General features: G+C 35.0%; 1 protein-coding gene and 2 non-coding genes across 4 annotated transcripts in view; 2 read left to right on the top strand and 1 right to left on the bottom strand.

The window, feature by feature from the left end:
- The window catches only part of mybpc2b (myosin binding protein Cb), a 34,744-nt gene extending 29,967 nt beyond the window's left edge, over nt 1-4,777 (bottom strand). Inside the window, exon 1 of one of the 2 annotated variants that reach the window (XM_048173802.1) lies at nt 4,639-4,777. In XM_048173802.1, the coding sequence (XP_048029759.1) occupies nt 4,639-4,657 (19 nt within the window). In that variant the 5' untranslated portion in view covers nt 4,658-4,777. The remainder of the gene's footprint in view (nt 1-4,638) is intronic. The other variant, XM_048173801.1, reaches the window with a different exon arrangement.
- A 4,942-nt stretch (nt 4,778-9,719) lies between these two features.
- Nucleotides 9,720-9,791, top strand: trnaw-cca. The gene has a single exon. It is a non-coding gene; the product is annotated as a tRNA-Trp (tRNA).
- A 339-nt stretch (nt 9,792-10,130) lies between these two features.
- trnaw-cca lies at nt 10,131-10,202 on the top strand. The gene has a single exon. It is a non-coding gene; the product is annotated as a tRNA-Trp (tRNA).
- The last annotated feature ends 4,534 nt before the right edge of the window (nt 10,203-14,736 follow it).

Genomic DNA, 14,736 nt, shown 5'->3' with positions numbered 1-14,736 from the left:
TACTACTTGTTTCAGAACGTTCTGAGAACGTTCAAAAGTAACGTTTCCATAATGTTTGCAAAATGATAAAATTGAATCTTCCCTTAAATGTTTTGACCGTTCAGAAATAAGTTTTTTGATATAACTTAATGGGAATGTTAGCAAAATATTTGTGGAACATATTTTTGTTAGTTCGGTTTAATTTATGATAAAATTTGGATCGATTAGACATAATTATCCCACTTCAAATTTGATTTTGCTACAATTTTTTCATGCAATTTACAAGCATTGTTTTTTTCACAGCTGTCCATTACCCATTACAAGTTTCCTTACATTACAAGTCCTTTACAAGACCTTACATGATATGCAATGGATTTGACCTGTAAGGCAGATTGTATAATGTTCTGGCAGCTGCAGGGTCATAATAAATAACTGAATAGGTGATACAGTATCTCAGTCTTAGATTGTTGGCAAATGCAAACTGTTCTTAAGTTTCTAGCAGAGCATCAAGTGCTTTTCATTTGCATTTGTTGATTTATATCTTAAAAATTAGCAATCCAGAACATTATCTTGATTGAAAATTTGTTTCAATGTCTTTAGTGTTTAATATTAAATTAGAATGCAAAATGTTAGAATTTTCACTGGTGAACCACATTAAATTCTTAGTAACATATTACAGATTATTTTACATCTGCACTTTAGGTTTTTGGATTTTGTTTTGCACTGCTTGATATGGCATTTGTCCTGTACTGAGGCCTACCACTGTGAATGAACACTACCGTTCAAAAATTTTTAGTAGTCGCAATAAAGACATTTATAATGTTACAAAAGAGTTCTATTTCGAAATAAATGCCGTTCTTTTGAACGATCTATTCAGCAAAGAGTCCTGATAAATGTATCACAGATTCCACAAAAATGTAACCATTGATAACAATCAGAAGAATGATTAGAATGATTTCTGAAGGATCATGTGACACTGAAGACTGGAGCAATGATGCTGAAAATTCAGCTTTGATCACAGGAATAAATTATATTTTACAATATATTCACATAGAAAAGAGCTATTTTAAATTGTAATAATTTTTCACATTTTTACTGTATTTTTGATCAAATGAATGCAGCCTTGGTGAGCAGAAGAGACTTCTTTATAAAAAAAAAACATTAAAAAATATTATCGACCCCGAACTTTTGAATGGTAGTATCCGCTGTGAGCCATGATTAATTTATTCCAAAAGCAAAAGTGACCAGTTACAGGACGTTAACATGACATAAGATCTCAGTATGTTAAGGTGGCTCCATTTAAAACAAATCAGCTTTAAATGAGGTCATTAGGATAGTCTTCATTTCACATGACCATTTTAAAACAAGTTATTCATGCCACCTTAAAATAGAAGACTCAGCTATAACTTTGCATTTGATGGTGGGAAACACTGTTAAATCTCAGCGTGTTCTTTCACACCTTAAAGTCTCTGAAACTGAAGCGCCGATTATAAGCATATGATGGTATTTTTAGAGCTCGTCTCTCCCCCGGGGATCTGTGGCATTACCATATCGGACAACAGCATCTGGAAGAACCCTTATAAGTGCGCGACGTTGTGTAAATCAACACTTCTGACAGGCTGCTGATCGGATTTACTGCCGTCGGGATGCGTTTGTTGAAAAGTTGTGGTGAGGTAGCAGAGGTTACAATCAGAAATGGCAATGAAAAGGTCCGAAGGATTGATTTGATGAAGTGATTTTGCACTGCTGTTTTGTCTGCCACATAATCGCATAACAATGTTTCTTAACAGTTGACTTCTGTTGTTTGTTACTCAAGTCATGATTAATAATGTTGTCTAATAAATTGTGATTTACAGACCGGATGGTGAGGTGAAAATAGAAACGCCAAAGGTCATCATAAGATATTTATATCTTACTTTGGAGTGTCAAAGAGGCCAACAAAAACGTTCATCAGATTCTGTTTAGGTTTTGTGGCATATGATATACTGACTGTCATGTGGCCGTAGGCATGGATTTAGTGAAGGTCTCGAGGGTCACTCTTTTATTAGTATCTGAACTGTTAATTGGATCCCAGCAGGGACTTATACACTAGCTCCAAATGAAATAGCGCAGATAAAATGTGTCTCCACCAATGTGGCTCGAGGTTTCGGATTCTGCTCGTCTTAAATTAGGTGTCGCCTTTTTCTAATTTCTCAAAAAATTTTGACAAATGTTTAGTGCTTAAGATGAATGCCTTTGAATTGCCCATTTATTTGGATTACACAGGTTTAACATAAACTAATAAACTTATTGTGATGCATATTTGCCAGTAATGAAACAGGTCAGATTTATGTAAAAACTACTAATGTGTTTTAAATACACAATAAGATTTTTCATCAATAAATCCAGTTTCAATCTCATGCATTTTAACTGTATAAGTTACATCTGCATAAATGCATTTTAAAAATATGATTATTTAAATTAAATCAAATGAGATGCAAATAGTTAAAAATAATCTATGCCCTTTTTTTTTCTTTTTCTTTTTGGAATGCATTCATTTATGATTGCCTGACAAATATGCATCACATAAAGTTTATTAGTTTATGTTAAAGCTGTGTAGTCCAAATATGATTGGAAAGTTTATTCAATTCAAATGCATTAATCTTAATTTTAGGCCTAAATATGTCAGGAGTGTAAATGAAGCTTTTACAGTTGAATATGACACATTTGATGAAGATATTATCAGGCTTGTAGTATGAATCATTTGTAAGCCGTTGGTCAGTGTGGAATTGTGCTAAGATCTGGAGATGAGCAGCGGACATGTTCATCTCTGTGCCATTCTTACACTATTCTCGTCTTACAGACTCAGTAGAGCAAGAGGGTTTAAAAAGATAAACTGCTATGACAGAAGGAAGAAACATATTTCACTACTGTATATCTGCAAATCACGTCTGTCTGACAGCGCATACAGTTTTATGTGCGTCGCCTCAGGTTTACTGAACTGTTAATGGATAGTTTAGACGACAGACAGATAGTCGGCATTATTTACAGCTACATTTTTTAGGAAATGATGTTATGTGACTGTCTAATCTATCTATCTATCTATCTATCTATCTATCTATCTATCTATCTATCTATCTATCTATCTATCTATCTATTTATCTATCTATCTATCTATCTATCTATCTATCTATCTATATATCTGTCTGTCTATCTATCTATCTATCTATCTATCTATCTATCTATCTATATCTGTCTGTCTGTCTGTCTGTCTGTTTGTCTATCTATCTATCTATCTATCTATCTATCTATCTATCTATCTGTCTGTCTGTCTGTCTGTCTGTCTATCTATCTATATCTGTCTATCTATCTATATATCTATATATCTATCTATCTATCTGTCTGTCTGTCTGTCTATCTATCTATCTATCTATCTATCTATCTATCTATCTATCTATCTATCTATCTATCTATCTATCTATCTATCTATCTATCTATCTATCTATATCTGTCTGTCTATATCTGTCTATCTATCTATCTATCTATCTATCTATCTATCTATCTATCTATCTATCTATCTATCTATCTATCTATCTATCTATCTATCTATATCTGTCTGTCTATATCTGTCTATCTATCTATCTATCTATCTATCTATCTATCTATCTATCTATCTATCTATCTATCTATCTATATCTGTCTGTCTGTCTGTCTATATCTGTCTATTTATTTATCTATCTATCTATCTATATCTGTCTGTCTGTTTGTCTATCTATCTATCTATCTATCTGTCTATCTGTCTGTCTGTCTGTCTGTCTATCTATCTATCTATCTATCTATCTATCTATCTATCTATCTATCTATCTGTCTGTCTGTCTGTCTGTATGCAGATGAAAGTTGTGACATCATGCATAGGCCTAATAATAAAAAAAAACTTATGCATGGTGTGTGTGTGTGTGTGTGTGTGTGTGAGAGAGATAGATAGAGAGAGAGTGTGTGTGTTTAGGAGAAGTGGGTGTGTTCCAGCTTTCCTCTGCCAGCTCTGGTCTGAAAGGGTTTTGATTTTACCATCTGTGCAACTTTATCATTCTGCCCTGACACATCTGCTGCACTCTTTCTCTTCACACTGACCCTTTCCTCATTCATGAACGACCTTTCCTCCTCTCCTACACAGTTTTCATCCTCTTGCATTGCTTATACTATTAATTTGAGATGCTCCAAGCACGTTTAGAGACATTTACGTAAAGCTTCCCACCTAAAATAAGTGCATCAAAATATTGTAAAAAAATATTAGAAGCAATGACAAGAGGAAAAAAACAGCACAATACACGCCAAATTACAATATATCTGTCATGTGTCAAAGAAAAAAAGACTGAATGTATAAATCTAACACTTCTAAATCAGCAAATGCCAGTTTTGTTGAAAAAAAATAATAATAAAGTTTGATTCATCTCCTATCTGAGAATGTCAGCTGATACAATAATATGAGCACAAAATACTAAATATTTTTGTGCTGATTTGCACAATTTCTTGTTTTGTAAAGTATTTCTGTTATTATATACTGTTGCTACTAAACATAGCAGTTACTAATACTACTACTAAATAAATAGCAAAAGTAGCATAAATACTAAAAAGCCAGAAAAGAGACTGATTAAGAATGAAGGGAAAAGAGAGATGTACCTTCTGTGGGCTCAGGCATGGTTGAGGCTGCGTCTTGCTTGTCTTCCTTCGACTGACAGCTTGTGTCACTTTTTTTGCTTTTTATTTCACAGTCCCTCTGTTATTCAAAGCGTTCAGGGAACTCAAATTACCCACCAAGCAAGGAGAGAGTGGGAAGGAGGGAGACAAACCAGGGGGAGAGAAGAGAGAAGGACTGACACTTGAAACCCTGCTTGGATTCTCCAAGTCTAACAACAAAGTTTGGAGGGATGGAGGGAGAGACAGGGATGAGGGACGGGACACAAGCGTTTGCTGACAGACGTGTGAAGGTGTTGTTATTTTACAGAGAGTTTTACACCAGCTAAACAGAATACCACGATACCGCACTTTCAACACCATTTCTCAAAAGCACCACAAGCATCTGTCTTTGAGTAAATGTTTTATTTTTTATTTTTTTGCTTTATAATATTTCATTTTCTGTGGCGATATTAAATATTATTTTGAAATAATATAATATACTGTAAAATTTACTAATATACTGTATATTTAAAATATTTTTTCTGTGTATTTTTTGTGCTGATTTATATATATATATATATATATATATATATATACACTGTATAATCTCTCTCTCTCTCTCTCTCTCTCTCTCTATATATATATATATATATATATATATATATATATATATTAACACTGTATAATCTATTGATATACTGTATATTTAAAATATGAGTTTGCAAAATTGTAATTGTAAAAGGTTTTGGAATATTTATTAAAAATAAATGTTGAAAATATGTTTTTATTATGCATCTATTTTATTACACATTATTGCATCATTAATTATATAAAACATTAATATATTAAAATATTCCCCTTTCTCTATAAATGCTTACCTTTATAAATATACATATATGAGCATATCACACTCGTAGCCGTGCGATATGGCTGTATATCAGCACAGCTGTGATTCAGCCGTAGGTAAACAGTGTGTGCTGATATACAGCCATATCGCACGGCTACGAGTGTGAAATAGCGTTTATACAACAGTTCAACGAGTGTGTAAATAAATAAGAAATAACAAAGGAGTCTCTTTAAAACCCTCTTTTGTGCAGAACTACTTCCTTCTGCCACAGATTCAAATCTCAAGTTGTCAGTTTGACCAAGTCTCCATTACTAATTGTAAAACGTCACTTTAGACGTTTTTCATTGTATTTTGTATTGAGAGAGAGAAAGCCTGAGCGAGCATTACCTTTGTCTGATATAACATTCAATCTTCAGGTCGATGTCCATAATATTATATCCATTATAAAAATCTGCTTGAATGTCTGCTGAGGAAAACAATCTTTGTATTTGTCCTTTTTACAGTTTACAGTTTAACAGCGCTAAAACAATGTCCTTTGTTTACAAAAGTCCCTTTCAATTTAAAAGTCCCTTGACTCATTCACTCTTAAAGTTTGCCGCCATCTAACGCCATTAATGCAACTTTCACACAATTCATATTACACACTATTGGACCCTTTCTCAATAAATTAAATTAACAACAATAACCATTATAAATGACAATATGAAATAAACACAACTGTACAATTCAGTCAAACATACAAAAGCAGTGCTCTTAATAGCCATAATATAAATGTATTAAATTTAACATAGCCCAATTCGATTTGCTCAGGAACATAGATTAATAAGACCAAAGATTGCCTGATTTATGTACCCAACATGAATTATATCTCATGTTTAACCACTATAACAGCCAGCGGCAAATCCCCGAAGCACTGGCCGAGATGAAGCAGTTCTCGGCGGGTACACCGAATGGCCACTGACGGCCTGGAGCTCGCATCTCCGAAAACAACCAAAAAATAAAATAAAATAAATAAATAAAAATACAAATTTAAATAGATGTTATGATTAAAAATGAGTCACATTTTTCAGATCTAAATAACTACATCCTCGCCTAAAAACTCTTAAAACTACATTTTGTGGTACAAGTGCAGTATTTGCAAAAATTACAGTAGCTTCAAGCAGAGTGATACAAACGGTGAAAAGATATATATACAGTGGGTACGGAAAGTAAAAAATTTTTTTCACTCTTTGTTATATTGCAGCCATTTGCTAAAATCATTTAAGTTCATTTTTTTCCTCATTAATGTACACACAGCACCCCATATTGACAGAAAAACACAGAATTGTTGACATTTTTGCAGATTTATTAAAAAAGAGAAACTGAAATATCACATGGTCCTAAGTATTCAGACCCTTTGCTGTGACACTCATATATTTAACTCAGGTGCTGTCCATTTCTTCTGATCATCCTTGAGATGGTTCTACACCTTCATTTGAGTCCAGCTGTGTTTGATTATACTGACTGGACTTGATTAGGAAAGCCACACACCTGTCTATATAAGACCTTACAGCTCACAGTGCATGTCAGAGCAAATGAGAATCATGAGGTCAAAGGAACTGCCTGAAGAGCTCAGAGACAGAATTGTGGCAAGGCACAGATCTGGCCAAGGTTACAAAATAATTTCTGCTGCACATAAGTTTCCTAAGAGCACAATGGCCTCCATAATCCTTAAATGGAAGACGTTTGGGACGACCAGAACCCTTCCTAGAGCTGGCCGTCCGGCCAAACTGAGCTATCGGGAGAGAAGAGCCTTGGTGAGAGAGGTAAAGAAGAACCCAAAGATCACTGTGGCTGAGCTCCAGAGATGCAGTCGGGAGATGGGAGAAAGTTGTAGAAAGTCAACCATCACTGCAGCCCTCCACCAGTTGGGGCTTTATGGCAGAGCGGCCCGACGGAAGCCTCTCCTCAGTGCAAGACACATGAAAGCCCGCATGGAGTTTGCCAAGATAGTGAGAAATAAGATTCTCTGGTCTGATGGACCAAGATAGAACTTTTTGGCCTTAATTCTAAGCGGTATGTGTGGAGAAAACCAGGCACTGCTCATCACCTGTCCAATACAGTCTCAACAGTGAAGCATGGTGGAGGCAGCATCATGCTGTGGGGGTGTTTTTCAGCTGCAGGGACAGGACGACTGGTTGCAATCGAGGGAAAGATGAATGCGGCCAAGTACAGGAATATCCTGGACGAAAACCTTCTCCAGAGTGCTCAGGACCTCAGACTGGGCCGAAGGTTTACCTTCAAACAAGACAATGACCCTAAGCACACAGCTAAAATAACGAAGGAGTGGCTTCACAACAACTCCGTGACTGTTCTTGAATGGCCCAGCCAGAGCCCTGACTTAAACCCAATTGAGCATCTCTGGAGAGACCTAAAAATGGCTGTCCACCAACGTTTACCATCCAACCTGACAGAACTGGAGAGGATCTGCAAGGAGGAATGGCAGAGGATCCCCAAATCCAGGTGTGAAAAACTTGTTGCATCTTTCCCAAAAAGACTCATGGCTGTATTAGATCAAAAGGGTGCTTCTACTAAATTCTGAGCAAAGGGTCTGAATACTTAGGACCATGTGATATTTCATGTTTTTTCTTTTTTAATAAATCTGCAAAAATGTCAACAATTCTGTGTTTTTCTGTCAATATGGGGTGCTGTGTGTACATTAATGAGGAAAAAAAATAAACTTAAATGATTTTAGCAAATGGCTGCAATATAACAAAGAGTGAAAATTTTAAGGGGGTCTGAATACTTTACGTACCCACTGTATATATATATACATGAATGTGTGTGTATTTATATATACATAATAATTATACACACATATATTATGTAAACACAAACTTTTATTTTGGATGCAATTAATCTTTTGACAGCACTAATATATATATATATATATATATATATATATATATATATATATATATATATATATATATATATATATATATATATATATATATATATATAGATATACAGGTTTTTTAAACATTCCTTCATCCCACCCTAAACTCACACCATTGGAGTCAGACGACTTCATCTTCTGCACTTCTCCCTCAAGAGGACATGTGAGTCTTGGCTTTAGGGATGAAGATACTTGGTTTAGATCCTAATGAACTGATCTTTAACTACTATTTCGACTATTGCTGCTTCATTCACCTAATCCCCAGTGAGTTTGATCATGCTGATCATGCTGATTTTATTAATAGTTCTCATCCCATATCTGGTGTGTATCAGAGGATCAGTACACGTTGACTCTAGTCTGGAATGCCGGTGAAGAGAAACAATCTAAAGTATGTGTCTCATGCTTCTGATGACATCACTGTTGTTCAGTTTGTTGTACACACCGTGACGATATGAGTGGCAGTCATATTAAGTTGCAACTTGTAACCTTTGATATTTTTTTATTTACGTTAATGACTTACATTTTGCAATTTGGAAAAAAAAAATGTCCCATTTTGTATTTATTTTATTTTTCTTTACAATCATATTACATCATTAATTGACTGACTGGCTATATTGTTGTTTATATTCATTGATTGATTATACATGTTTTGTGATTGCTACATTTTTTTATTTTGTAAGTCTCAATTAAATTGCACATTCTATTTTTAATACTATGAACATTTTTAACCACATAATATGCATTCTATTTGATAAATATTTTCATAGTTGAAATTATATTGTAGACATGTTTTGAATATAATGTTTGGGTGTTTTGTTTTGCTTTCTAATTTCATTTTTTCATGCTCTTTATTGTCTTCTTAAAAGTAGTGGCAAAATTCTTGGTCATCTTTTTTTTTTTTTTTTTTTTTTTTTTTTACAATGTGATCAATTATTTTTCCACAATAAAAAAAGCTTATTGTATGTTTCTGGTCCCATTTACTTCCATAGTATTTTTTTTCATGCTATGGAAGTCAATGGGGCCCATCAAATTTTGGTTACCTACATTCTTCACAATCTTCTTTTAAGTTCCACAGAACAAAGAAACTCATACAGGTTTAGAACAACTTGAGGGTGAGCAAATGATGATAGAATCTTTATTTTTGGGTGAACTGTCCTTTTAATGATCTCATTAACTCCAAGAATGGTCTTGGTTTTGCTCTGGGTCTTGGAGGTCTGGTCTTGGCTGATGGCTACTGCCAATGCTGCTCTTTCTCAATTACTAGCAGTCGAAAGTAGTAATTCCAGCCGCTGACCACAAGACCTCGTGGCGCAACGGTAGCGCGTCTGACTCCAGATCAGAAGGTTGCGTGTTCAAATCACGTCGGGGTCAAATCTTTCATCTTTACACTCACATCTTATGAAGTTGTTAAATTAACAGCAAACATTATAGTCCGAGTACGATTATGAAATTAAGCCATATGTATTAACAGCTGCGCTTGTTTTCACTTGCTAAAAATAATAATTCTATAAGAATTATTTAATTCTGTGATCAGTTGATCTTGGACAAGTCGAGAATATGTAAGCACATTCTAATGTAAGTCATTTGTCGATATTTTAATTATTATTATTATGTTATAACTGGGCAGATCAGAAGATGGCACTACAACACAATACATACACTTATGAAGGACTGACGTATCACCCTGAAACATGGCCAGCTCTCATCACAGACCTCGTGGCGCAACGGTAGCGCGTCTGACTCCAGATCAGAAGGTTGCGTGTTCAAATCACGTCGGGGTCAAACATTTACTTAAAATAAATATAATATATTTATAATACAATTACTTGTAGAAATTAATAGGATGAATAGGAGAACGTAGATAATACCTCGTTCTGAATTCCAGAGAAATAAGTCTTACATTTACACAAGTATGGGCCAGTTCATGTAGAGTTTAGGAATGGACAGTTGACCATGCATTACCAAAGATACATTTTAAAAAATAGTCTAGGAAAATATTTTTAATATAATGATAACAGATGTATTTGATATTAATTTTTTCCTTGCACTCTCCTGCAATAATACAGATATATCCTAGGGGTCAGCGTGTGCCAGCCAATGCTGTAACTGTGATTATGTTTACATGTTTACATGCACGAGATGATTACAGCGCTTTATGTAATAATAAGCAGATAGCTTGTAAGCAGGAGCAGACTGGGACTAAAAAATGGCCCTGGCTTTTCTGCCACAGAGTGGCCAATCACACCATTCACACACCGGCTCATTATGCACAGAGCAGTTTTTAACTCCACTTGCTAACATAAAACTATAACTCAATTCAGAAATAGAAATGCTTTTTAAATGTTTTTTTTTTTTTAAGTGTTTTTTTTTTGTGCATGCTGGGTGCCAGCATTGTACAGAACTCCAGGGTCAGGGGATGTGATGATTGGTGGGGAGTGTGATGTATACTATTTTCCATCAGGGTACACCACTAATCTTTCTGAGAAAGACTCTAGGGTTTATATTATCCTCAGACGTGCCGTTTTAATTCAGCACAGTTGATCACCATACTGACCATCAGGACCCACTCAGACTGCAGGATGAGCAGCACCCCCTGCTGGCATCAGCATATGAATCTCAACAATGGTGACATACTGCATGCAGTAATGCATTCTGGGAATTATCATATAATAAAAATCAAGTATGGCTCCCAGAATGCATGAAGCAAACTGTTGTTGAGATTCAACCTGAATTAAACACACCCCTTCAGACTCACTACACAGGAAAAAACCCAGAGTTCAGAGTTTGTCCACACACAAGATTGTTAAATGAACACTGAAGCAGTGTTAAAGTTAATGAGATGATTAAGTGCTGATTGGGCATTAGTGATGAACACCTGCAGTTAACAAACAGACTAAATGAAGTAAAGTGTCACAATGTGTAAGTCGCCATTATGGTGATCAGTGTTGGACTCTTCACCCTTGATTAGTGATGGGAGAAATGAAGCCTTTCAAAGCTTTGAATCAGTTGAATCAATTGCTTTGCAAAATGATTCATTGTTTCAAATCAATCAAAACACCACACATTGGTGACCCCTGCTGGTAAAAAAGTGCAAATGCAACAAAAACTCATGCCAAACATGTATAAAAACAGCTTTTACAAATCTATTGCAAACGTTTTATTGAAAGTATAATCTATCAAATGCTACTAACTAATCATAAATATTAAGTGTCTGTGTAATATGTGTTCTTTTATCAATTTTCAGGGCTTGTTTTGTTTATTCTATGGAAGGGTCAGCTAAACAGAGACTACTATTATTCCTTTTAATTATTAAAATACCTAATTAAAACATCTGCAAATGTGTAAAACTAATCAGAGATCAGGTAATAGACAGACACTTGTTCAGTGATTCGCCGCTGTGGGACGATCTCAGTGAATCTGCATGATTCATGGGATCACAGAGATCGTGGTGAATCAGTGGTGAACCATTAAAATTTTGAAAGTTTCGAAACAGTTATGATGTAACGAAGCCTCGTTTACTGAAATCATGTGACTTTGGCAGTTTGAAACATGCTCCGAACCACTGATTCGAAACAAAAGATTCGTAAAGGTTTCGAAGCTTCATGAATCAGTGTTTTGAAATCGTCCATCACTACTACTTTTCAACATTGTTTTTTCTCTGGCTGCTGTAACTGTTTTTTAAAGCACATTATTGTATAATAAAAAAAGCCAAGCACATATCTGATCATTTTGGTTGTTTTGACATAATCATCATGTTGTGAACTAATTAATTGTTTTCATTCTGAGATAAATCTCTGATTTAATTTCAGCTTGTGAGTTAGTTTTATCTTATTGATTATAACAGGCCTGTGATTTTTAATCATATTAAAAGTTGTTCCGCTCAAAAAGGTTTGAACTACTCTGTCACTTACACACATGGAGGCATCAAGAATCAGCGTATGAATCTCAACAATGGTGACGATCAGAAAGCTTGTTGCAGTGCATTCTGGGTGTACCAATCAAAAATATCTATGGCTCCCAGCATGCATTGCACCATGAATAAATTATGATCTGCGTCTTAGTAATTTCTTTTATTCTTATTTTCTTCTTTTTTTGCTGTTGTTTTTGTTGTCACTTTTAGTTTTGTTAATATGAATAATTTGTTTCATATTCATATGCTGATTCTTGATGTCTGTGTGTGTCTAAAACAGTTCAATCATTTTTTGTGTAATGTTTCATATCTTAGAATTGCTATAATCAATAATGTAAGAACACATCACCCCTGTAATCAACGATCAGACTCTGAATTCAATCATTGGTTCAGACCACAATGTGGAGGTTATGTTATTATCAATCAATAACTGAAGAATTTTTTTTGTGGGCTTTATTTGCCACAACAAATGTGCCTTGACGTCACGCAGCAGACTTAACAACGCTCTATCTCATACCACAAGAAAAACAACAAACGGTGCAAATATACACACACAATGTGTTGTAATACTACCAAAAAATTATAATCCTAACCTTTATCTCCATACCAAAATCCCAGACAGTGATTCATCTTTTATAAATCATTGTAATATTACAGTTTTTCTCAATTGCTAAAACACAATTTCTGAAACCTTGCTCCATTTTCTGAAACCATTAAACACAAAACCTCATCTTCAAGCACTATTTACAAAACCTCTGACTCCTCTTGCAAAATGAAACTTTCATCTTACAGTTTTTTACGATTGCTTAATACACACAGTTACTGAAACCTTACTCTCAAGGAGCAAAACCTTAGCCCAGATCTGCACAATAAGCACATTCTCAGCCTCACACTTTTTGCAAAAAACTACACACATTGTTTTGCACAACACTAAACAAACTTCTCTACATTAGACACAGAAATCTAACATAATGTCACTTCTTTGTCATTTCAAGATACTGCTGTCTAAAATACCCTATAAACCAATTAATCAAACACAGCCGTCAGGTGTTGCAGACACTTGGGTGCTTAACTGGAAACTCAACAATCAGGTGCAAGTACTATAAAAAGACAAAAGGTGAGTTTATGTGTCTTCAACAAAATGAAAGGCAGTGTTGCAGTAAGAGGAAGAGAGAGAAACATCATTTTGAATGTCCCGGGCCAACGTGGTGTTAACATCACAATATAAGTTGCAATCACGCAGAATGTGGTCCTCCACTTAGGCCCTTACAACACGGCCCACATTCACATTTTTGACAGACTGCACAAAATCGTCACAGCAGAAGACCAAATGGATGCAGAGCAGATGAGATACATTGTCATATGGGACAATGTAAATTTCTGGTCCAAAACTGATTAAATTAGCATCCACAATTTTCACTCCAAAACCTCCCACCATACTGTCCCTTCCTTAAACCCATCGAGGAGGGTTTTTTTTTTTTTTTTTTTGGCATGGAAGGTTTACAATCTCTGCCCTATGTCAGGATGTGCCTCATTCAAGCCATGGAGAAGGCCTGTGACCTAATTGATGCAGGGTCTGTGCAAGGATGGATTCGCCTTTCAAGAAGATTCTTCCCTCGCTGTCTTGCATGAGAGGACATCGCCTGTGATGTGGATGAAGTGCTATGGCCAGATCCAGCTAGGCCAGAGATGATGCTTAGGTGTTTTTTCTATTGTTTTTTTTTTCTTCCATTTACAGTTTTTTTTCAGTTGCTAACAAGCATTGTTCAATACTGAAACCACATTTTCAAAACTCTTCACACAGTCAGCGAAACAGAAGTGAATGCAGAACAAACTGTGAACCATTTTTCATTGCTTTCAGACAAAATGCATTCAGTGACCACACTTTTCAAAATTCAGGACCTCTTTTTCCATTCGTACTCCACAACATGCAAAATACTATGTATTTTCAGCACATTTTTCTAATGCTATCACACTGCATTCAAAATGATTAAAAACACATTCAAAACAGAATGATGGCAAATTCCAAGCATTTGTGCAGTAATTATTTTAAAATATTCTCAATTTTATAGCCAAAAATTAAAAAAATAATCATTACAAGCTAATTGCAATTTTAGCTGAAATTCCACCCACTCCAATGCAAGAGAGAGCAGACTAGAACCATCACTGTAATTTACTATAATGAACAACTGCACATGTTGTTACAGTAATGTTACAGTAGAATGTATTTTATTTATTCTTTTTTTATTATCATTGCAGCCAATGAAATGCAAAATTTACTTTTATCTGAAAAGAGGACTTTCGACCACTGTTCACTGTCCAGTTCTTTTTCTCCTTAGCCCAGGTAAGATGCTTCTGACGTTGCTTCTGTTTCAGAAGTGGCTTGGTAGTCCTTTTCCTGAAGAT

This window comes from Megalobrama amblycephala, linkage group LG22 (assembly GCF_018812025.1).
Source record: "Megalobrama amblycephala isolate DHTTF-2021 linkage group LG22, ASM1881202v1, whole genome shotgun sequence".
NCBI lineage: Eukaryota > Metazoa > Chordata > Actinopteri > Cypriniformes > Xenocyprididae > Megalobrama > Megalobrama amblycephala.
Note: the sequence above shows the minus strand (reverse complement) of the source record. Positions and strands in the feature narration are given on the sequence as shown.